The sequence below is a fragment of the Entelurus aequoreus genome, linkage group LG01, assembly GCF_033978785.1.
Source record: "Entelurus aequoreus isolate RoL-2023_Sb linkage group LG01, RoL_Eaeq_v1.1, whole genome shotgun sequence".
NCBI classification, from domain to species: domain Eukaryota; kingdom Metazoa; phylum Chordata; class Actinopteri; order Syngnathiformes; family Syngnathidae; genus Entelurus; species Entelurus aequoreus.
In genome coordinates, this window is record NC_084731.1 from 35,045,577 (window position 1) to 35,069,330 (window position 23,754).

Sequence of the window (23,754 nt, forward strand, 5' to 3'; positions counted from 1 at the left end):
CTTTGGACACCCCTGGTTAGCATCAGCTTGTGTACCTAATGGACTGTCCACTATGCACAATGGTGGAAGTTGAAAAAGTGTCCCATCTTGCTGGAGGAAAAAGCGCCCTCCTCCGTTTTAGAACCACAGCGACAATGTATAGCAGCACATGACGCATTAAATCAAACTTTAGCTTCCATAAAAATTACAATAAAAAGGAGCAGTGACGTGACGGCAATGGCTATAAAAGAGCTGTCATAATGAGAGAAAACACAATGTTACAGCTGCAGGACTTTGTCGTGTTGTGGTCTTAAAAAGGGATTAAAGAGTGCTAAAAATGCAGATTTAATGTTAGTGTGACGTCTCTTTTTGCGCCATAGTGCAGCTGAAGGATGAGGATCAGTAATGATCACCCTCGACAAACGTCGCCTTTCAAGGCGATTTAAGGACGAACTAAAAAAATGTTCCCTGCTCGAAAAAAAGCCAACAATTGGTGAGAAAAAGAAGCAAGCTAGCGTGTACTCACCAGGATGACAGGCGCCGTGTTTGTGCAAGGTTAAAAGACACATTAGGGATACAATCCAGCAGCAGTTGGCTTCTCGTCTCCGCTTCATGTCAGAACACTCATGGAGAGCCACAAGAGGACAAAGTTTCTTGCTTATTTGCAGTCTTTCGGCTTAAGAAAAGACAAGAGAAGCCCAAAGCGCGCCAGTCCAAAAAAAAAAAAAAGAAGTTGACGTCGCGGCAACGAAAGGCTGAAAAAAAAGGAGTACGTCTTTTATAAAATGTAGTTTACAAAATAGTCCGCTTTGGTCCGAGCTTGTGATGCTTGGAGGGCTAAAACGGCGGCGAGGACACACTTCCGAGCTGGACGCCACGACGGGCTTCCTCGGAGACACATTCCCGGACAAGGAAGAGGTCAGGCGGCGATCAATGGCTGTCTTTCACGGCACGCTCCGCACCATGGAGAACAACTCCTCCAAAATTGTTTTTTTTTTCTTGTGAAGAAGATCAACACAATGCGAGGACGAGTCGTGTTGTTCCATCCAGGAAGTGGACTAGCGGTCATGCATGGCCATCACCAGCCTGCTGCTGCTGCTCCATCCCGCCGACAAGCTTCCTGTGCGGGGCGGGGGAGGATCAGGAGGCGGTGCTCGGATTCTTTTAATAAGACTTTGTTCATCGGCAATCCAAAGACTTTAAATGATGGCTCTGGTGAACATTCGGAATGTTCGAGTAGAATACAATTGTTTCATTAAGCAGACGACAACACATTATTTGTCATGCATCCATTTTTTTTTACCGCTTGTCCCTTTCGTGGGCGCGGGGGGGTGCTGGAGCCTATCTCAGCTGCATTCGGGGGGAAGGCAGGGTACACCCTGGACAAGTCGCCCAGTCATCGCGGGGCCAACACAGATAGACAGACATCATTCACACTCACATTAACACACTATGGCCAATTTAGTGTTGCCAATCAACCTATCCCAATTAAAGGCCTACTGAAATGATTTTTTTTATTTAAACGGGGATAGCAGATCCATTCTATGTGTCATACCTGATCATTTTGCGATATTGCCATATTTTTGCTGAAAGGATTTAGTAGAGTACATCGACGATAAAGTTCGCAACTTTTGGTCGCTGATAAAAAAAGCCTTGCCTGTACCGGAAGTAGCGTGACGTCGCAGGTTGAAGGGCTACTCACATTTCCCCATTGTTTACACCAGTAGCGAGAGCGATTCGGACCGAGAAAGCGACGGTTACCCCATTAATTTGAGCCAGGATGAAAGATTTGTGGATGAGGAACGTGAGAGTGAAGGACTAGAGTGCAGTGCAGGACGTATCTTTTTTCGCTCCGACCGTAACTTGGGTAAAAGGGCTCATTGGATTCCACACTTTCTCCTTTTTCTATTGTGGATCACAGATTGGTATTCTAAACCACCTCGGATACTATATCCTCTTGAAAATGAGAGTCGAGAACGCGAAATGGACATTCACAGTGACTTTTATCTCCAGAACAATACATCGGTGAAGAACTTTAGCTACGGAGCTAACGTGATAGCATCATGCTTATATGCAGATAGAAACAAAAGAAATAAGCCCCTGACTGGAAGGATAGACAGAAGATCAACAATACTACCATCAGGAGACACCGAACTCTGGACCTGTAACCACACGGTTAATGCTGTGCCGCCTGTCGAAGCCTAGCAATGCTGTTGCTAACGACGCCATTGAAGCTAACTTAACTACGGGACCTCGTCAGAGCTATGATAAAAACATTAGCGCTCCACCTAAGCCAGCCCTCATCTGCTCATCAACACCCGTGCTCACCTGCGTTCCAGCGATCGACGGCGCGACGAAGGACTTCACCCGATCATCGATGCGGTCGGCGGCTAGCGTCGGATAGCGCGTCTGCTATCCAAGTCAAAGTCCTCCTGGTTGTGTTGCTGCAGCCAGCCGCTAATACACAGCTTTCTTCTTTGCAGTCTCCATTGTTCATTAAACAAATTGCAAAAGATTCACCAACACAGATGTCCAGAATACTGTGGAATTTTGCGATGAAAACAGAGTTGTTTGTATTGTGATACAATGTGTCCCAATACTTCCGTTTCAACCATTGACGTCACGCGCAAACGTCATCATACATAGACGTTTACAACCGGAAGTTCCCCGGGAAATTTAAAATTGCACTTTATAAGTTAACCCGGCCATATTGGCATGTGTTGCAATGTTAAGATTTCATCATTGATATATAAACTATCAGACTGCATGGTCGGTAGTAGTGGGTTTCAGTAGGCCTTTAAGTTGAATAGCCCTGCTCTAAGGTAAATGCTTTACATAATTGTTACATTACTTTATAAAGTGAGAATATGTAAATTGTATGAAGTATCATATTGTGAGTAGGGATGTCCGATAATGGCTTTTTGCCGATATCCAATATTCCGATATTGTCCAACTCTTTAATTACCGATACCGATATCAACCGATACGGATGTCAACCGATACGATATATACAGTCGTGGAATTAACACATTATTTTGCCTAATTTGGACAACCAGGTATAGTAAAGATAAGGTCCTTTTTTTTAAATTAATAAAATAAAATAAGATGAATAAATTAAAAACATTTTCTTGAATAAAAAATAAAGTAAAACAATATATTAACAGTTACATAGAAACTAGTAATTAATGAAAATGAGTAAAATTAACTGTTAAAGGTTAGTACTATTAGTGGACCAGCAGCACGCACAATCATGTGTGCTTACGGACTGTATCCCTTGCAGACTGTATTGATATATATTGATATATAATGTAGGAACCAGAATATTAATAACAGAAAGAAACAACCCTTTTGTGTGAATGAGTGTAAATGGGGGAGGTTTTTTTGGGGGGTTGGTGCACTAATTGTAAGTGTATCTTGTGTTTTTTATGTTGATTTAATTTAAAAAAAAAAAAAAAAAACGATACCGATAATTTTAAAAAACGATACCGATCATTTCCGATATTACATTTTAAAGCATTTATCGGCATCTCTAGTTGTGAGTGCATATATGTTCGAAATAAACTTAAACCAAACCAAAAAACTATTATAGCTGTTAGTAGTACATTCAATGTATTGTTTATTGTTCTTAATTAAGTTAGTATTTTCCTTTTAACAGGAAACATGTTAAAATCGAGCTGTTCGGGGGCCAAGCACTGATTAAATGTATTCAAATTCATTTAAATGCAAAACCATCTTGTACATTTTCTTAAATATCCCTCGGGGGGGGATGCTGGAGTCTATCTCAGAAGCATTCGGGCGGAAGGCGGGGTACACCCTGGACAAGTTGCGACCTTATTGCAGGGCCAACACAGTTAGACAGACAACATTCACACTCACATTCACACACTAGGGCCAGTTTGTCAATCATACATAAACTTATAACTCGACCAAAAGCCAGTTTACATTCAAAGTATACACCACCAGATCGCTACATTTATTTACAATATAAATAAACCAATACCCCTGATACCAGATCTTTATGCTCTGATATCGATTCTCAAATCAAAATATTGATACTTTGATACTATAATTATTTTAGATAATGTATATCATTAACAGGAACACCGTGTAAAGTACTTCAATCATTCAGAGCAGGGGTGTCAAACTCATTTTAGATTGGGGGCCACAAGGAGAAAATCTACTCCCAAGTGGGCCGGACTGGTAAAATCCCAGCACGATAACTTAAAAATAAAGACAACTTCATATCTATGTAGAAAAATAGAACTGTTATGGTTCACACTCCTGCTGCATCTCATCCTACTGAGCGCACCGCGGGCCACGGCCACGGGCGTTCCCTCTCAGCTGCGGGCACACCTCCGCGCAGCTGCAAGAAATCAGCAATCAACACACCTGCCTGTGATGAGCAACCTGCCTTCATAAGCCCGCGCGTCTTGAGGTCCAGTGCCAGAACGTAGCTTCTCGTACCCCGTACAGTAAGCCAACACGTCTCCAGCCTTCTCGCATGTGCATTCTCTCTCCCTGTTTTCCCTCCCCGTCGTGTTCACTGTCTCTCGTGTTGTGTCGTCCTCCAGCTTCCCGTCGCCCTTCCTCGTTGTCGAGCTGTGTGTCTCGTCTTCCTGGACCCCCCCTTTGGACTTCCTCTTGCCTCCCTTGACCTCACGCCTGCCCACTGACCACGACGCCTTGCTCCTGTCCTTGACCCTTCGCCTGCCTTCCGACTTCCGAACCTGCTTTGCCCTTTTTGGACTTCCGCATTGATCCTAACACGCACCCTATACACCCTCTGGTAACCACGCTCATATAATACTCACACATAGTCACACAACATATCTTCGCCTCTCTGCCGTCTTCTTCTCCTGCTGCACCGTCACAAGAACAAGCACATTCTGAAAATGTACAAAACATAAAGTTATTGTTTTTTTGTTTTTTTTACATTTACATGTTGCGGTTAATAGTACTCTATCTTTATTTGTCATTATTTATATTTTCTGAATAATTTATTTGATAATGTTCATCGGTCAACTCATTAGTGTTAATTTTCAATCTATCAAGATAAATTACAGTATGTTATTTATGTAGTTTGATCATTTTTCTCGATTGATGTACTAACATCATGTGCTTTATTTTGTGCATATGTAGCATCATCTACAAAGATACAAAAAATTGCTATTGCGACATTCAGTGGACACATTTAGAACAGTTGTTTCTTTCATTCAAAAATTTCAGGTACATTTTTTTACTTAGCAAACTCATCCCGCGGGCCGGAAAAAACCTGTTTGCGGGCCTAAACCGGCCCTCGGGCCGTACGTTTGACACCCCTGATTTAGATTCTGTCTAAATAAAAGGCAATTGATGGGAAGTACTTTTTCTTCAGCACGGGTAAGTCAGTGAAGTGCAAGCAAGAAAATGACTGGCAATTAAAACGAGTCACTCAGTATTACAAAACAGCAAGTGTATGTATACAGTATGTGCATTGTAGGCTATTTGGAGACCCTACATACAGAGTTGAATTTAAATAAGATAATACATTCACTGTAAAATAACGCCATAATTTGTTTTCGCCTTGTGATTTTATTTCAAAAGATGATTCCCCAAGAGCAGTAACACTTAGTTAAAGTTAAAGTCAAATTACCAATGATTGTCACACACACACGAGGTGTGGCGAAATTTGTCCTCTGCATTTGACCCATCCCCTTGTTCACCCCCTGGGAGGTGAGGGGAGCAGTGGGCAGCAGCGGTGCCGCGCCCGGGAATCATTTTTGGTGATTTAACCCCAATTCCAACCCTTGATGCTAAGTGCCAAGCAGGGAGGTAATGGGTCCCATTTTTATAGTCTTTGGTATGACTCGGCCGGGGTTTGAACTCATAAATACACTATACTTTTTACATTTTGCCAGCTCATTTGCACAATGTACCGGTATCCGATTAGTATCGCCGATACCAGCCTGAATTTTACTTTGTATGGTATTGGAAAGAAAATTAGTGGTATCGCCCATCACTAACTAATATTATTACATTTATGAGCTATTAATTACTGCTTGCAAAGACGTATCCATTTGGCCGGTTAGAAAGACTTCTGTCTCGTGATGTGCGGATCAATAATGAAATATCGATGCTGCCGATACCAGATCTTTATGCTCACAATATCGATTCTCAAATCCGAATAGCAATTATTTTGATATTTTAGGTATTTGAGATAATAATAGGGGCAGCATGGCCCAGGTGGTTCGATCCGCAGTCCTCCCGTGAAAATGTCGAAGTATCCTTAAGGAAGATACTTGACCCCGAGTTGCTCCTGACGCTGCGTCATCAGTAGGTGAATGTGGTAATAGTGTCACAGGGCTTTCAGTACCTTGAAGGTAGAAAAGCAAAACAACTATAAAAAACAAGTATAATAATGTATATTATTAACAACAACACTAAACCAGGTGCCAACTCAAAGCCCGGGGGTCAAATCTGGCCCGACACTTCATTTAAGGTGGCACGCAAAGGCCTTTAAACTATATGCGTTAATATAATACGTATTTTTCTTACTAAAGGTATAAGTTCTAAGACTGTGAATTTTTGGGCACATCACGATTCGATTCTTGGAAGTAACAATTCGATTCAGAAATGATTCTCGATTCAAAATCAATACTCTTTTTTTAATAACATTGGGTGCCAGTTCTACGATTACTTACATTCCTCCATAAAATAGATGAACGAATAACACAACAAATATTATACTACCATACAGTTCAAACTTTTTTGTCAATATTATCATAATAAATACCAGCTTGATTTATGATTTTGAAATATTTTTTTTACAGCTTTATGTAAAAAAATATAATAATCAAATGCATAGGCAATTGTCTAATAAAACAAGTGGCCCTCTGAGGGCAGCCATAACTGCAATGTGGCCCTCAGTGAAAACACTATAAAGTAATTAAATCATTGAGATCTTGTCTAAAACAAAGGAGATTGGTGGCAACTACTTTTTCTTCCTTTCAAGTAAGAATGTAATGTGCAACCGCAGCAGCACACTGTGCAGTCAGTCAATCAGTCTGTCATTTGTTTGTTTAAGAAAATTAGTGGCAATAAAAAGGTCACTCATTACAAAACATAAAATTTATGTGCCCTTTTATACTAGGCTATTTAGAGACACAACATACAGAGTTAGATATAAAGAAGATAACATGCAGAATATCACCAATATTTGTTTTACCCTGCGATGTTAGATCCTTTGCAGATGATTCCCCAAAAGTAGCAACAATTGAAATACACTACTTTTTAAAATTAGGTATATTGCAGAAAGAATGGGTATCAGATCGATATCTTGGCTACTAGCCTGAATTTTACTCGGTATCCGATCGGAAAGAAAATCAGTGGTAGTGCACAACACTACTTCTGTGCCTTGACTCTATTCCACCAATCCAACGTAAGCACTAGTGACCTTAAGCTCCATTTCACCAATCAAACGGAGCGTGGCAGTCACATGACTGCACTCAAACTACACATTATAAAATCTGACATACCCCCAGTACATGCCACTTGATGCTGGGCCTGTTTATGACTGCCATAGGTCACAAGGAATGGTCAAGTTCAAGGTTTATTTATAAAGCACCTTTATACAACAGCTCAAGCTGCCCCAAATTGCTGTACGAGTTTGGTTAAATAAAATTACAAAGATCGACCAAAAAATTGGTTGATAAAATAGCCTAACAAAAAGCAACTAAAAAACTAAATACAAAAAGACATTACGAAAAGGTAAAAAAAACAAATGTCTCTGTCATGCGGTGTCACGGAAGACGACGGAGGTTGTAGTGATTTTTAAAAATGCAGACGAACGAGGTCCAGTAAAAAGGAGATTTATTGATTAAACAAACAACACAAAAAGCTAGAGCAACAGGGAAGTGCTCTGAATGGACAGACTATGAAAGAAACAAAACAAAATGCTGGAACACAGCAAGAACACTTACTAGGAAGTGTGGAGCAAAAGGCATCCACAAAGTACGAGCGTACTTAAGCGCAGCATGAAAAGGATCGTCGATAGTCACCAGTGAACAGAGAAAAATGTCCCGACAAACCATCAATCCATTTGCTATAATGGTGTCGTAAGCTCGACTTAAATAGTGCTAATTACAAACAAATCAGTGCTCAGAGAAAGATGTGAAGCGGTTACGAAAAACACCAACACAACAGGGAGTGCCACCAAAATAAGAGCTCAGGACAGGAACTAACACTAAACACAAGAGAACACTAACAATCGCAACATAAGGTACAGCCTGGTGTAACCAGCCATGACAGAATGCCCCCCCATCCCAACAAAACGGATACCAGACGTTCTAGAAAAAACCCAGTAAAACTCTATAAAGTCACGGGAGGACGGAGGGAGGACTAGATGATGGGTCGCCTGGCCATATGTCCTCATAATCAGCGGGGAAGAGTCAGATGGTGGTGACAAGTAGACCACCGCCGCGGCTGGCGAGGCAGGCGACCACAGGCCGGCCACATCCATGGCCGACGAGAAGGCGGACGCGAGTGGCCATGGCGCACCAGCAGCTGCCACCGTCCATGCCCTGGTCCTGGGCCTAGCTGCTGATAACGCGGAGGGCGTCCATGAAACGGCCACATTCTTGGCCGACGAGGGGGCTGCATGCGGGCGCCTAATGGCGGCAGGAAAGCTGGAGCTGACTCCAGAACATGAGGCGACAATGAGCCCGCTGAAGTTAAAAGTTAAAGTACCCATGATTGTCACACACACACTAGGTGTGGCAAAATTATTCTCTGCATTTGACCCATCACCCCTGATCACCCCCTGGGAGGTGAGGGGAGCAGTGAGCAGCATCGGTGGCCGTGCCCGGGAATCAAGACGATGATGGTGGCGTCGTGGAAAGACCCGCTGGAGACGATGATGGAGGCGTCGTGGAAAGACCCGCTGAAGATGATGATGGTGGCGTCGTGGAAAGACGATGATGATGGCTGCATCGTCGGCGTCTACAGAGCTGGAGCAGCAGGCGGCTGCACCGTCGGCGTCTGCAGAGCTGGTGCAGCAGGTGGAGGCCGAGCAGGGCGGAGCACTACAGGCAGCGAAGGCCGAGGAGGGCGGAGCACAAGCAACGGAGGCCGAGCAGGGCGTAGCACAGGCGGCGGAGGCCAAGCAGGGCGTAGCACAAGTGACGGAGGCCAAGCAGGGCGTAGCACAGATGACGGAGGCCGAGCAGGGCGTAGCACAGGCGGTGTAGGCCAAGCAGGGCGTAGCACAGGCGACAGAGGCCGAGCAGGGCGTAGCACAGGCGACGGAGGCCAAGCAGGGCGTAGAACAGGCGGCGGAGGCCGTGCAGGAGGTAATAGCCTGGCTGGACGCAACTGTGCCTCCCCAGTTGCACATCTACCAGCCCTAGCCCCCCCCTCAGGAAGCGGATAACAGACGTTGTCGCTGGTTTGAGGGAGGAGCAGCCGACCCTCGACCTGAGCGGTAGAAGAAGAACAAAGTGGGTGGGCTTTGGGAACCTTGAGCACTGGTGGCGTGGCATGCTCTTGTTCTCCAGCGCCTGGGCTACACTGGCCAATAGCCCAAGCGGTGAATAAAGAGACAAAGTGATCAATAGGGTTACCGTATACCACCTCTTCAGGAGGCGTGCTGTGTTTGAGCCCTCTGCAGCACAGAACTTGCGGCACTCGGACAACATGAGTCTATTGGGACCAGACCACCATCTGGCCCCCACATCAAAGTCTATCGTACCTCGGGGGGGTTGTACCGCGAAGCCTCTACCTCCAGATTAGCCCAAAAATCTGCTCATATTTCTCGTGTGTAAAATCACGTGTTCGGGACATTCTGCCAAGCGATGTGTCGTGGAAGACGACAAAGGTTGGCAGCGTGCAATAAAAAGGGAATTTATTCATTAAACAAACAAAACAAGAAGCAAGAGCAACAGGGAAGTGCTCTGAATGGACAGACTATGACAGAAACAAAACAAAATGCTGGAACACAGCAAAAACACTTACACTAGGAAATGTGGAGCAGACGGCATCCACAAAGTAGCATGTTAGACTGCAAAAAAAACAACAACATTTTGTCTTCTAGTCTCTCTTAAAGGCCTACTGAAATGATTTTTTTTATTTAAACGGGGATAGCAGATCCATTCTATGTGTCATACTTGATCATTTTGCGATATTGCCATATTTTTGATGAAAGGATTTAGTATAGAACAACGACGATAAAGTTCGCAACTTTTGGTCTCTGATAAAAAAAAAGCCTTGCCCCTACCGGAAGTAGCATGACGTAGTCAGTTGTTCACTTCCTCATATTTTCCTATTGTTTTCAACGCAGCTAGAGCGATTCGGACCGAGAAAGCGATGATTACCCCATTAATTTGAGCGAGGATGAAAGATTCGTGGATGAGGAACGTTAGAGTGACGGACTAGAATGCAGTGAAAGACATATCTTTTTTCGCTCTGACCGTAACTTAGGTACAAGCTGGCTCATTGGATTCCACACTCTCTCCTTTTTCTATTGTGGATCACGGATTTGTATTTTAAACCACCTCGGATACTATATCCTCTTGAAAATGAGAGTCGAGAACGCGAAATGGACATTCACAGGGACATTTATCTCCACGACAATACATCGGCGAAGCTCTTTAGCTACTGAGCTAACGTGATAGCATCTGGCTCAAATGCAGATAGAAACAAAATAAATAAATCCCTGACTGGAAGGATAGACAGAAGATCAACAATACTATTAAACCATGTACATGTAACTACACAGTTAATAATTCTCAGCCTGGCAAAGCTTAACAATGCTGTTGCTAACGACGCTGAAGCTAACTTAGCAACTTAGCAACCGGACCTCACAGAGCTATGATAAAAACATTAGCGCTCCACCTACGCCAGCCAGCCCTCATCTGCTCATCAACACCCGTGCTCACCTGCGTTCCAGCGATCGACGGCGCGACGAAGGACTTCACCCGATCACAGATGCGGTTGGCGGCTAGCATCGGTTGGTGGCTAGCATCGGCTAGCGCGTCTGCTATACAAGTAAGTCCTCTTGTTGTGTTGCTACAGCCAGCCGCTAATACACTGATCCCACCTACAACTTTCTTCTTTGCAATCTCCATTGTTCATTAAACAAATTGCAAAAGATTCACCAACACAGATGTCCAGAATACTGTGGAATTATGAAATGAAAACAGAGCTTTTTGTATTGGCCTCAATGGGGGAGCCATACCTCTGTTCTACTGGCTATGTCACGCGCATACGTCATATCCAAAGGAGTTTTTCAACCGGAAGTTTAGCAGGAAATTTAAAACTGCACTTTATAAGTTAACCCGGCCGTATTGGTATGTGTTGCAATGTTAAGATTTCATCATTGATATATAAACTATCAGACTGCAAGGTCGGTAGTAGTGGGTTTCAGTAGGCCTTTAAGGATTGTAAATGATAGGCAACATTTAAAAAAAGTGCAGGTCCCCTTTAACATTAACACAGCATACATCCATACATGGTGGATATATAAAAAAGCAGAAAGCGCCACCTGCTAAATCAGATGGGGCGTTGTACCCTAATGCCCCAAAAGCGGCTTCCAGCGTGTAGTCACTTCATCCTAGGCCCTGTTATTAAAATGACCCCTCTGTGGTCACACACTAATTTCCCACCATCTCCTGCTGGCACAAGTGTGAATGGAATACTTTAGCAGCAATCATCACCTCCGCTATCATCACGTGTTGAGTGTGCACTGATTGGAAAGCACTGCGAGCGCCGGTGTCCGTCCCTCAGGTAAACGTGTAGTCAGCGGTGTTCTTTAGCAAAGCCATCCAGCTGGACATTTAATTTGAGGAATTTGATTAAATTTCTCATGTAATTATCTAGTTCTCCGCAGGGCTATTGAGGAGCGTCACAAGGGCCCTTTGCTTTTTTAATGCAGGCCATCTGCTTCCTTTACACAACGGGTTACCTTTTCCAACATGCCCCGCCGCCTCCTGAGCATCCTCTCAGGATCCTCCAGCCTCGCACAACGCCGTGCTTGACAATACTCCAGCCTTCCATCCCACCGATGGAGTGCAATTAACCTGAACCACACTTTCTGAGCGCTTTTCACTTTGGATTTCAGGGAGCCCCGCAGCTCAGTGGTCCTTGGCTTCAAACTCAGCAACATGTTTAGTGATGGAAGACCTGCCATTACTAAATATTCACTTTGATCACATTCATCTTCATCCTAATATGGAACACTGTAAATAAGGATCATTGATGTGTTTAGCACAAGCATGTTAAGAATCATTTTTTCATTCAAGTAAAATAAATGCAAAGTCTAATCCTGAAAGTTAACTCTTTTAACATACAAACAAAGCCTTTATAAATGACTTTGCAGCATATTTTCTTCCATTTGCCAGACAATTTGCAATTAATTGATAAATAATGTCTACTTTTGCGTGAACAATGATACATATGACAGCAGTTAATAAAATCAGTAAAGAAATCTGAAAACTGAATACAAATATTGTCTAAAACAGTGTTTTGTCCTCTCATTGGTCATGCATTTGAATAAACACCACAGTATTTGTCTTAAAAAAAGGATATACAATAGTATTTAGTATTACGGTATAAAAAAAAGCATTTGAAAATTAAATAAAATGCATGATGACAAATAAAACATTTTATTATTCAAAATCCATCCATTTTCTACCACGTGTCCCTTTTTTGAGGTTGCGGGGGGTGCTGGAGCCCATCCCAGCTGCACTCAGGCGGAAGGCGGGGTACACCCCGGACAAGTCGCCACCTCATCGCAGGGCCAACGCAGATAGACAGACAACATTCACACTCACATTCACACACTAGGGCCGATTTAGTGTTGTCAATCAACATATCCCCATGTGCATGTCTTTGGAGGTGGGAGGAAGCCGGAGTACCCGGAGGGAACCCACGCAGTCACAGGGAGAACATGCAAACTCCACACAGAAAGATCCCGATTGAACTCAGGACTACTCAGGACCTTCGTATTGTGAGGCACATGCACTAAACCCTGTTCCACCGTGCTGCTCAAAATGTTGCGCATATTGATCTAATTGCAAACACAATTTAAAGTATGAATTCAAATTATTTTGACTACTGGAAAATACAAGTGTCGTTTGTTGCTGCTTCCTAAAATGACATTTTACAATGAAATATAGTCACATAAATCCCTCATGTTTTTTCACAATTGCTTTCTACTGCTAAAAACCAGTGGCGGGCCATGCGTTTCTCACCAAGGCCTTCAGTGATGTCCTACTTAGTCCGACTTCACCTCTCAAAATACCGTAATTTATGTCACCACATGGACACGGCTGGAGATACTAAGCAGAAACACACTTGCACACTACTGGTCATTGAATCCCCTCAACAGAATACAATACGGTCTATTTTTTGGCGCATTTAACATTCAATAAACCCGCTTCAGCGATAAAATATACCTTACGTGGTACTGTCAAACTCAAGATAATTGTATAAAACAAATGAAACATGAAAAAATTAAGACATATAATATTGGAACTCACAATTTGTAGCACCCATTCGACGCCGTATAAGCCAGTGGTACCCCTCGTAGTCGGTTGATTCGTGTGAAAGTGGCGGGCAAACCATCTCATCGCCGGGATAGCTTCCGGTGTCGGCCGACCTTGTCTCACAAGACTAGTTTCTCTTTAGCATCCTTCTTGAAAATGACCTTGCAAATATATATCCGCCACCTAATCAACATGTTGCTCTCCTTCTTTGTGAGTACCCGTGAGTTTTCTGTGGCTTTCTATGGCTCGTATGACTCTGGTGCCAATTCCTGTTTTTGCAACTTGTGATATCCAATCACTTGGTACTCCCAAGTGAGTATCCAATCAAAGCGTAAGGCCAGCTAGAAGGCTTTACTGACGACAACTCATGATCTGATTGGCTATTGGCTATCAACTCTATGTGTCCGTTCACTGACAGTGCACGGACGCCTGCATTGTTGATTCTGAAGGCTTCGGGCAGATTTGGTACAGCATGGCAACATAAGCTAGCTGAATTCTGATTGGATAAAACCTCTAAGCTAAAAACAACAGCACTGGAAGGAGCATAATATGACATGAAGAGAATATGAATACTTATAGATATTTAGGGGAATTAAATTAAAAAATACTTGTATCTTTAATTATGATCATGATTTCTGGTTATGTTTGGCCAGCAGAGAAGGCCTTGCTGGCCCTGACGGCACACCACCGCTAAAAACAACAAAAAAGGTATGTGCTGAACATTTTAATTTCCCCTCTGAGATTAATGAAGTATTTCTGATTTCTGATCTGATCTGAAATGAACAGTTTTCATTCAGTCTTGCTACCCTAACACTTTATTACTCCCTCTGAAAAATGTGGAATATTCCGTAAGTCACATGATCCACAGGAAGTTGCATCATTCACATCCTCTGCAGGTCATGAAGAACAAAAGTAAGTTCACTTATTAATTTGTATTCATATTCAATATTTCAACAATAACTGGGATTTGAAATCTCAGCACAGATGTGTTACCCTATTTTAAAAAAATATAATTTTTGATTGGAATATTTTTTGTTGAATCACGTCAATGTGTTTTGTGTCAACATTTATTAGCATAAATTAGCTATTAGCATAAAAACCATGTAGTATTTCATGTATCTGATCATTTTATGCTAAAATCTCACTCCTGTTATTTTTCATCCTGTTACTCAAACAAGTCTTCTTCTGCTACGAGGCTATTTGTGTATTCAATAAGTGTATTATCACATTTAGAGTTTTAGAGTATGATGGACCGCCTGAGCATAAGACTTATATACGGCTTTTCATTTCTTGCCGCTCCAGAGAGATTTGTTTTTTGTATTTTTGGTCCCATATGGCTTTTTCAACGTTCTGGGTTGCCGACCACTGGTATATCCCCTAATAAATGTCTGGTAAAAGTCAGATTGTTTTTTTATGTATAATTTTCAACGATAGTGGTCACAATGAAAAAAATAATATGTTTTGTGTTTTGCACACAAAGAAGCTTTTTATGCATCATTGCTGCAAATATACATTTTCGAACAAGAAGGATGAAGGAGTTTTGGTTTCTGTTCTCTGGACTGCAGTCTGCTCCCTGTTAACTTCTTGAGGTCGATGTTATGACATTTGACATTCTAATCGTTTCCCCCTTTGGGGCTTGAAGCCTCGAAGGCATCCTAACACTTTCTGCGTGTTGCTCATTAAAAGAAACACTAAGAAAAAAATGTATGATTCATGTGCGTCCAGCCATGACACCGACATTGTCCCACAGGCGTCTCCCTCTTCTTTGCCCTTAAGTGGTCGGAGGATCACACTTGTATTATTTTTTCAAACACATTTCACGTGTTGACAGTCGGTGCATAATGTATGGCCGCATGCATCAATTATGTAAAGCAATTCAGGCTATGAATATATATAATTTATTTGATTCTCAAGCTCCTACATTATTGAACCCGAAGCTATTTTTACCATTATTACTCTTCCCAAATAGTTTCATCTTTTGTTGCCGTTTCCTCTGCTGCTCCTCATTATTGAAAGATGCTGCTGCTTGTGAATGCATAAACACTTACAGTATGTACTCATATTTATAAGTACTGTATTTATGATTTATGAAGCACCAAAAGAACTATCTAACCAGCTAGAGTATGTCTCAAAAGTGAGTACACCCTCATATTTCAGGAAATATATTTACCACCCTGTGATGAGGTGGCGGCTTGTCCAGGGTGTACCCCGCCTTCCGCCCGAATGCAGCTGGGATAGGCTCAGCCACCCCCGCGATCCCAAGAGGGACAATCGGTAGAAAATGGATGGATGGATGTTTACTACCAAAACACAATACTTCAGAGAGAACACCTGGATGTTGTCAGTGTACAGTTTGTAAATACAGTATGTACTACTCACGGAAAATGTTGAAATCTGGCAACACAAGTGGCGAGCAAAATAATTGTATCGTGCGTACAGTACAGTGACATGTGGTTGCATGAGTGCTGCAGGCACGAGGGAGCTGTGTAACGGTACAGTGGGAGAAGGAGACGGCACGGAGACGGTGACGTTGTTAGCTTGCAGCGTGTTTATTAAAATGGCATGACAGCGTTCCAATGCGTCCTCATCTGTGTGCTCTGCTGGTTGCGCCTTCAAGAGCGCACCTCGGGACACACCCACGACCGCTCACCTCCTGCACGCGTTACTCCGGCTGCGGCAAGCAGCTGCAAGCAATCACCGGCAATCAGCGCACCTGAAGCTGATCATCAGGACCGCCTTCAAAAGCCTGCTCAACCTGCTATTCCGGGCCAGAACGTAGTCTTCTGTTGAGTACCGTAAGCTATCATCCAGCTCTATGCAACCTTGCTTCGCTCTCTGTGTTCTCCACCATCGTGTTTATTTGGTCACGTTGTCTTCCTTGCCGTCCTTCCTGCAGTCTGCCTTTGTTCCACATGATGAGCTGTGCGTCTCGTCTTCTCCCTGTGATTCCTTGTTTGTTTCCCTCTGGATTCCGGACTGCCTCCCTCGATCCTCGACCTCCCGCTTTGACAGGGAACTTCTTCTGCCTAGGTCCTTTGGACTTGTCCGCTTCCTCAGACAACACTCACAGTAACACTCAACAGTTAATTCATACACATAGTCGCACACACAATACACTCTCTTGGTTTTCATCACACTCCATTCCCTTGTTGTTTAATTAATATAATTGTTTTGATATTATTTATATATATGGTATATATATATAAATAAAACATAGAGCTACTATGCCCTCTTGTGGTCTGTGCCGTCAACTCCCTCCGCAAACATAACATGAATGCTGTCTTCCACTCGTCTGCCTCCTTAATCCGGAACGAGGTGGTAAGCATTACGGAGGTCGAGCTTGGTAAAAATGGTAGCTGGGACGAGAGGCTCAATGGAAGAGCTCATTAGGGGTAGAGGGTACTTATTCTTCACTGTGATGAAGTTTAGTTGCCGGTAGTCAGTGCAGGGTAGCAAAGACTCATCCTTCTTGCTCACAAAGAAAAATCCCGTGGCTACCGGGGACTTTGAGGGAGTGATGATGCAGAATGAGAGTGAGTCTGTAATATGGCCTGTTTTTCGGGTAGTGAGAGGTTGTATAGTCGGCTTGAGGGAAGGACAGCGTTGGGCACAAGCTCGGCGGCACAATCATAGGGCCTGTGCGGGGGAAGGGAGAGTGTTCGTTCCTTGCTGAACACAGCCACAAGATCATGATAAACTGGGGGAATTGTGGCAAAGGTCCGTGGGGAGTGACAAGGGCTTTTTCCTCCCCGAAAAAGGTACTGCTGCCGTGCTCCAGGCCAAGATCTTTCCTGAGGTGCAGGAAATCTGGGGGTCGTGCTGGCGTAGCCAAGAGTGGCCAAGGACTAGGGGAGCGATAGGGCCGTTGAGAATCCAGAGGCTGAGGATCTCTGTGTGATTCCGCGAGAGGGTTAGGGATACGGGTTTCGTGCGGTGGGTTATCGGTCCAAGGGGGTGTCCGTCCACGGCCTGAGCCTGCAGGGAGGTGTCCAGGTTCAGAAGGCCAATCCCGGCCCGGCGAACAAATTCCCAGTCCATGAAACTCTCGTCTGCTCCCAAATCCAGGTAGGCCCCCACAGTCAGGCTCTTCGAGCTCCAGGACAAGGTTGCCGGGAAAAGAATGCCGGGGTCGTTGTGGACCTGGGAAACAGATGTGTGACTCACAAGTATTCCCCTGACGGGCGAGCTTTGTCCTTTTGGCCGTGTAGGACACGCCCTGATTTCATGCCTCGCAAATCCGCAATACAGGCAGAGGCGCTGCCGAAACCTCCTCTCCCTTTCCTCTGCCGCTAGACGTGTCCTGCTTAGCTGCATGGGTTCCTCCAGTTTAGCAGGTACAGGAGAGAAGCTAAATGGAGGTCTGGTCCACAACAAAATCCAAAATCCTCTTCAAAAGGCCTGGGGCTAGCAATCTTAGGTTCCTGGGAGTGAGGGGACTGCCAGGGGGCGGTGGCTGTGGAGGTGGCATGTTCGGGCGCCGGGGGAGCAGAAATGCTCAGGGAAATGGTGTCCAATTTAGCCAAAAGTTTGGCGAATGCAGCCTCGAGCTTATTCTCCAGTGAACAAAAATGCTTTTGGTGCTGCTGGAATACCATGTGCATGGCCGCGACGTTGGGGCTCGTGGGGGCTCGTTGGGGCTTGGGAAGAGAGCGTGGGTCATGCCTTGTCACTGCCATCTGGTTCTGTCATGGCCAGAACGTACTGTAACAGTACAGTGGGAGAAGAAGACGGCACGGAGACAGTGACGTTGTTAGCTTGCAACGTGTTTATTGATATAAACAGATGTGCGTGAAGTGTGTACTTAAACCAAATGAATAAGGTGTGACTATGTGTAGTAAGTATATGAGGGGTGTTACCAGGCATTGTTGAAGGTGCGTGTTGAGATCGAGGCAGAAGTCCAGATAGGGCAAGGCAGGCTCGAAGGTCCAGAAACAGGCGGGAGGTCGAGGGCTGGAGCGAGGCATCGTGGTCAAAGGGCAGGCGTGAGGTCGAGATCCAAGGAGGCAGCAGAGAGTTCAGAAGGGGTCCGCGGAGACGAGACACACAGCTCGAAACCAGGGAAGGATGACGACACAAAACGAGACACAGTGAGCATGACGGAGGGAAACACAAAGAGCGAGGAAGCACATATAGGCAAGGAAAGCTGGATACTGTTGTAATGTTAATGTGCCTTTTTGTTCAGGCAGCACCGTGACCACCACTAGGGGTTCAGGCGGGGTCCTAGGCACCGGGGCCAGCAGTGTTGTGACAACAGTAGAGCTAACAGCTGTGTATGTTGTATCTGTGTGCTGGACTTCATTAAAAGTTCGAGTTGAGCATTATAAGAAGTACTTCACTTTACTACATTGGCGACGAGGATAAATCAAGACTTCAATGGCGTTGTTTGGAAATTTAACGGAGTTTGACCAAACTACGGATGATTAGCAACAGTATGCTGAACGACTGGAATTTTACTTCGTGGCTAACAAAATCACAGACGAAGGACAACAGGAGGCAATTTTCCTGAGTTTGTGTGGCGCCAAAGTATATGCAGTGTTGCGGGATTTGTGCCAGCCCGGTAAGCCGGCGGATACAGACATGACATTGACGGAGATGCTTCAGAAATTAACGGATCACTTTGCGCCAAAACCCAGTTTGATTGTGGAACGATTCAATTTTCATTCCAAATTGAGACAACAAGGTCAGTCTGTTTCTTCGTTTGTTGCGGAGCTAAGGAGGCTCACGGAACATTGCAAATTTGGAACTGCATTAGATGACATGCTTAGAGACAGACTTGTGTGTGGTATCAACGAGGATAGCATCCAACGTCGTTTGTTGTCTGAGGATGATGAAAAATTGACTCTAGCACGGGCCATTGACTTGGCCACATCGATGGAAACAGCATCCAAGGACCTGGCGGACTTCCAACTAACTGGGGCAGAAGGAACGGTCCACAAAGTCCAGCTAGGAGCAGATCGGCGCGTCCCACTGAGTGGCTGTTTCCGGTGCGGTGGTAGTCATGGGCCGACAGACTGCCGGTTCATTGATGCAATTTGCCACAATTGCCACAAAAGGGGGCACTTGGCCAGAAAATGTCGCAGTGCCGGGCAGATAAGGAAACCTGAAGGACCAACATCAGGTGCAACTTACAGGTTGGGAAATGAGACCGAAAATGTAGAATATGCACACACACTCTATAACCTGACTATGGAGGAGAAAGTGGAACCATACAAAGAGCACATACAAATAAATGGACATGACGTTGAATTTGAAATTGACACTGGAGCAGGCATGACGATAATTACTGAGGACACGTACCAAAAGATGGGGGGAGGAAGACTCCAACACACACATGTGAAACTATACACCTACACCAAAGACAAGGTGGGAGTGTTAGGGAAACTGCAAGTGCAAGTCAACTACAGAGGGCCAAAACAATTACCATTACTGGTGGTAAAGGGAGAGGGCCCAAATCTCATGGGCAGAAATTGGTTGAAAGCAATTAAAATAGATTGGAGCACTGTATTTAGCCTGAGGTTAAGTATGCAGCAGGACTTAGATGAGCTACTCACGAGACATGAGGATGTTTTTAAGAAGGAACTGGGCATGTTAGTCGGGGCCTCAGCAAAAATCTATGTCGAGCGAGATGCCAAGCCAAGATATTTCAAAGCTCGACCACTGCCATATGCACTAAAAGACAACGTTGAGGCTGAATTAGTAAGGCTGGAGAAGGAAGGCATTCTTGAACCCGTGAACTTTTCGGAGTGGGCCGCCCCCATTGTGCCCATCATAAAACCAGACAAAACAACTAGAATCTGTGGGGACTATAAAGTCACTGTAAACCCAGTGTCAAAATTAGATAACTACCCAATCCCGAAAACAGAGGACTTGTTAGCAGTATTAGGAGGTGGAAAAAAATTTACCAAACTGGACATGTCTCAAGCCTACCAGCAACTCAGGTTAGATGAGGACTCAAAGAAGTTCACAACAATAAACACACATCGAGGACTATACCAGTACACAAGATTGCCGTATGGAGTGTCTTCGGCACCAGGCATTTTCCAGCGCACCATGGATGGTCTATTGCAAGGACTGTCTCAAGTAGTGGTGAGAGTGGACGACATCTTAGTAACAGGGAAGGATGATGCTAGCCACTTAAAAAATCTCGGAGAGGTGCTTGAAAGAATTGCAGCTGCAGGCCTTCGCTTGCAACGACAAAAATGTGTGTTCATGGCACCCGAGGTAGTGTATCTCGGTTACAAAATTAACTGCAACGGCATCCATCCAGTGGCAGATAAAGTTGAAGCCATTGTAAATGCTCCTCAGCCAACTGACCAGACACAGTTGAAATCGTTCCTTGGAATGCTAAATTACTATCACAGATTCTTGCCAAACATATCCACCATCTTGGAGCCTTTACATGAACTGCTGAGAAAGGGAAATGCGTGGAAATGGACGACGAATCAGAGTCGAGCATTCGAGGCAGCAAAAAAGTGTCTCCAATCTGATAAACTATTGATACACTTTGATGACGGAAAGCCACTTTATCTGGCCTGTGATGCTTCCCCATACGGTGTGGGGGCCGTTCTATCTCACCGTTTCCCAGATGGTTCAGAAAAGCCCATTGGATACATGTCCCGTTCACTAACAGTGGCTGAGAGGGGTTACTCTCAATTGGAAAAGGAGGCACTAGCCATCATGTTTGGCCTAAAAAAAATTCATCAATACCTTTTCGGCAAGCACTGCACCATCGTCACAGATCACAAACCGCTGCTGGGTCTTTTGGGTGAGAGCAAAAGCATTCCACAGTTGGCGGCAGCCAGAATGCAGAGGTGGGCCTTGCTTTTGGCAGCTTATGAATACACCTTAGAATACAAGGAAGGCTCGAAACATAGGAACGCTGATGCCTTAAGCCGACTCCCATTGCCAGTCATGCCCAGCAGTACACCACGCGAGGAGGAGGTAATAATGCTGATGGAACACATGAATGGAACACCATTGCAAGCCAAGCAGATCCGGGACTGGACCAGACGAGATCCAATATTGTCCAGAGTGCAACAATGGCTGTTACATGGTTCCTGGCCCAAGGTATGTGCTGATCCACGAGTGAAGCCGTATATGAAAAGACAGCATGAGCTGAGTGTGGAGGATGGCTGCCTTCTGTGGGGGACAAGGGTGGTAATACCACCTCGGGGTCGGCAGGTAATGACGGAAGAGCTACATGCAGCTCATCCAAGGGTCTCAAGGATGAAATCCCTAGCCCGAAGTTACGTATGGTGGCCCAACATGGATGAGGAGTTGGAGGCAGCAGTGTGCAGATGTCATACATGTCAAGCTAACCAGGCCACACCTCCGGCCGCGCCACTGCATCCCTGGGAGTGGCCAAATCAGCCATGGATGAGACTACATTTGGATTTTTGCGGGCCCATTCTGGGAAAAATGTTTTTGATTGTCATCGATGCTTACTCCAAATGGATGGAGATCATCCCAATGCAGTCCATAACCTCCTCAATAACTATTGAGAAATTGAGAAGCATATTTGCCACTCATGGCATCCCAGCAAGTCTGGTTACAGACAATGGGCCAAGTCTGGTCAGTGCAGAGTTTGAAAATTTCCTCAGAAAAAATGACGTAAAACATGTGACAACAGCCCCATACCACCCGTCCTCAAATGGCTGTGCGGAGCGCGCTGTACGGGTCTTCAAGGACGCCATCAAGAAGATGGGGGAGGGAAGTGTGGAAACAAAGGTGTCTAGGTTTCTCTTTAAATACAGATCAACCCCTCAGACTACAACCAGCATTACGCCTGCGGAGCTGCTAATGAACAGGAGATTGCGAACGCAGCTGGACATGGTCCGGCCAGCACTGTCAGACAAAGTGGGCTCAAACCAGGCAAAACAAAAACAAAACCATGACAAAAGGGCCAGGGACCGAGTGTTCACAGACTGTGAGGCTGTATACATACGAGGATATGCGGGTCAGAAATGGATTCAGGCGAGACTCGTGGAGAGGACTGGTCCATTGTCTTGGACAGCAAAAACTCAAGATGGCAAGCTGGTGAGAAGACATCAGGATCAGATCCGTCCACGTTATGATCAGAAGGAAACTCTTCGTGACACATCAGAGTACAGTTTTCCCGAGGATTTCCATTCAGCACCACCAGGAGCAGTTGATCAGGAACTAGTTGATCAGGAACTAGTTGATCTGGAACCCGATGAGCAGGAACCAGGTGATCAAGCACAGGATGCAGAAGTGGGAGTCAGGGACACCGCTCGCCAAAGGAAACCTCCATCATATCTTAAGGACTATGTTCTCATACAGACTCAGTGATTTATGGGGGTTGTGTATTACACTAAGAGGGGAGTATGAATATTTGACTGGACTATGGGTGGAGGGAATGTTGTAATGTTAATGTGCCTTTTTGTTCAGGCAGCACCGTGACCACCACTAGGGGTTCAGGCGGGGTCCTAGGCACCGGGGCCAGCAGTGTTTTGACAACAGTAGAGCTAACAGCTGTGTATGTTGTATCTGTGTGCTGGTCTTCATTAAAAGTTCGAGTTGAGCATTATAAGAAGTACTTCACTTTACTACAGATATGTATGAGGGTTACTGTACAAGTACAAGTAGCTATGTTCTGGCACTGGAACGCATGACGCGCTGGCTTATGAAGGCAGGTCTCTCATCAGTGTCAGGTGTGTTGATTGCAGAGAGGCTGCAGTCGGACCCAGAGAGGAACGCCAGTGGGTGTGTCCCGAGGTGTGCTCAGTGGAGCGCACAGCAGAATGAGAGGCGGCAGGTGTGTGATCCGTAACAAGCTGTGCATCACATGCAGGTCTGGCTTTCCCTACAGGCGAACAAGGCAGCCGCCAAATAGCATAATGTAAAAAAAAAAACAAGATAAAAGAAAATAATTATAATAAAAATACATAAATACATTTTTTTTGCACACACTGTACACATTATTGGAACGTTTTCTTAAAAAAACCCAACAATCTAACCTATAACCTATGACAAGACAGGAACCTGCTAAAACTGCTGGTGGAGAGAGACGACACATTGTATCACAATGGAAGAAGGCTAGTGGAGCAATTTTATCTGATCGATAATCTTTTACGATGATTATTGGAACATCAAAGTTAACCAATGCGGCCTACAAAACGAAGGAAGAAGGAGGAGGAAATACGGGCTGAAAGAAGTATATATGTGCATTTGGCTAATTAATTTTTAGCGTTAGCATCTTGACTTTTGGGCTAACGGCAGCAACAGGTTGTTGTTGCTG

General features: G+C 44.7%; 2 protein-coding genes across 2 annotated transcripts; both read left to right on the forward strand.

Annotated features, from left to right (window-relative positions):
- Positions 1–8,833: 8,833 nt before the first annotated feature.
- Positions 8,834–9,385, forward strand: LOC133651200 (keratin, type II cytoskeletal 2 epidermal-like). The gene has a single exon (XM_062049495.1). The coding sequence runs from the start codon at positions 8,834–8,836 to the stop codon at positions 9,383–9,385; it is 552 nt and encodes a 183-aa protein (XP_061905479.1).
- Positions 9,386–18,589: 9,204 nt separating this feature from the next.
- On the forward strand, positions 18,590–22,805 carry LOC133651969 (uncharacterized protein K02A2.6-like). The gene is made up of 3 exons (XM_062050651.1): positions 18,590–18,629; positions 18,679–18,749; positions 18,921–22,805. The coding sequence occupies exons 1-3, from the start codon at positions 18,590–18,592 to the stop codon at positions 22,803–22,805; spliced, it is 3,996 nt and encodes a 1,331-aa protein (XP_061906635.1).
- Positions 22,806–23,754: the final 949 nt, after the last annotated feature.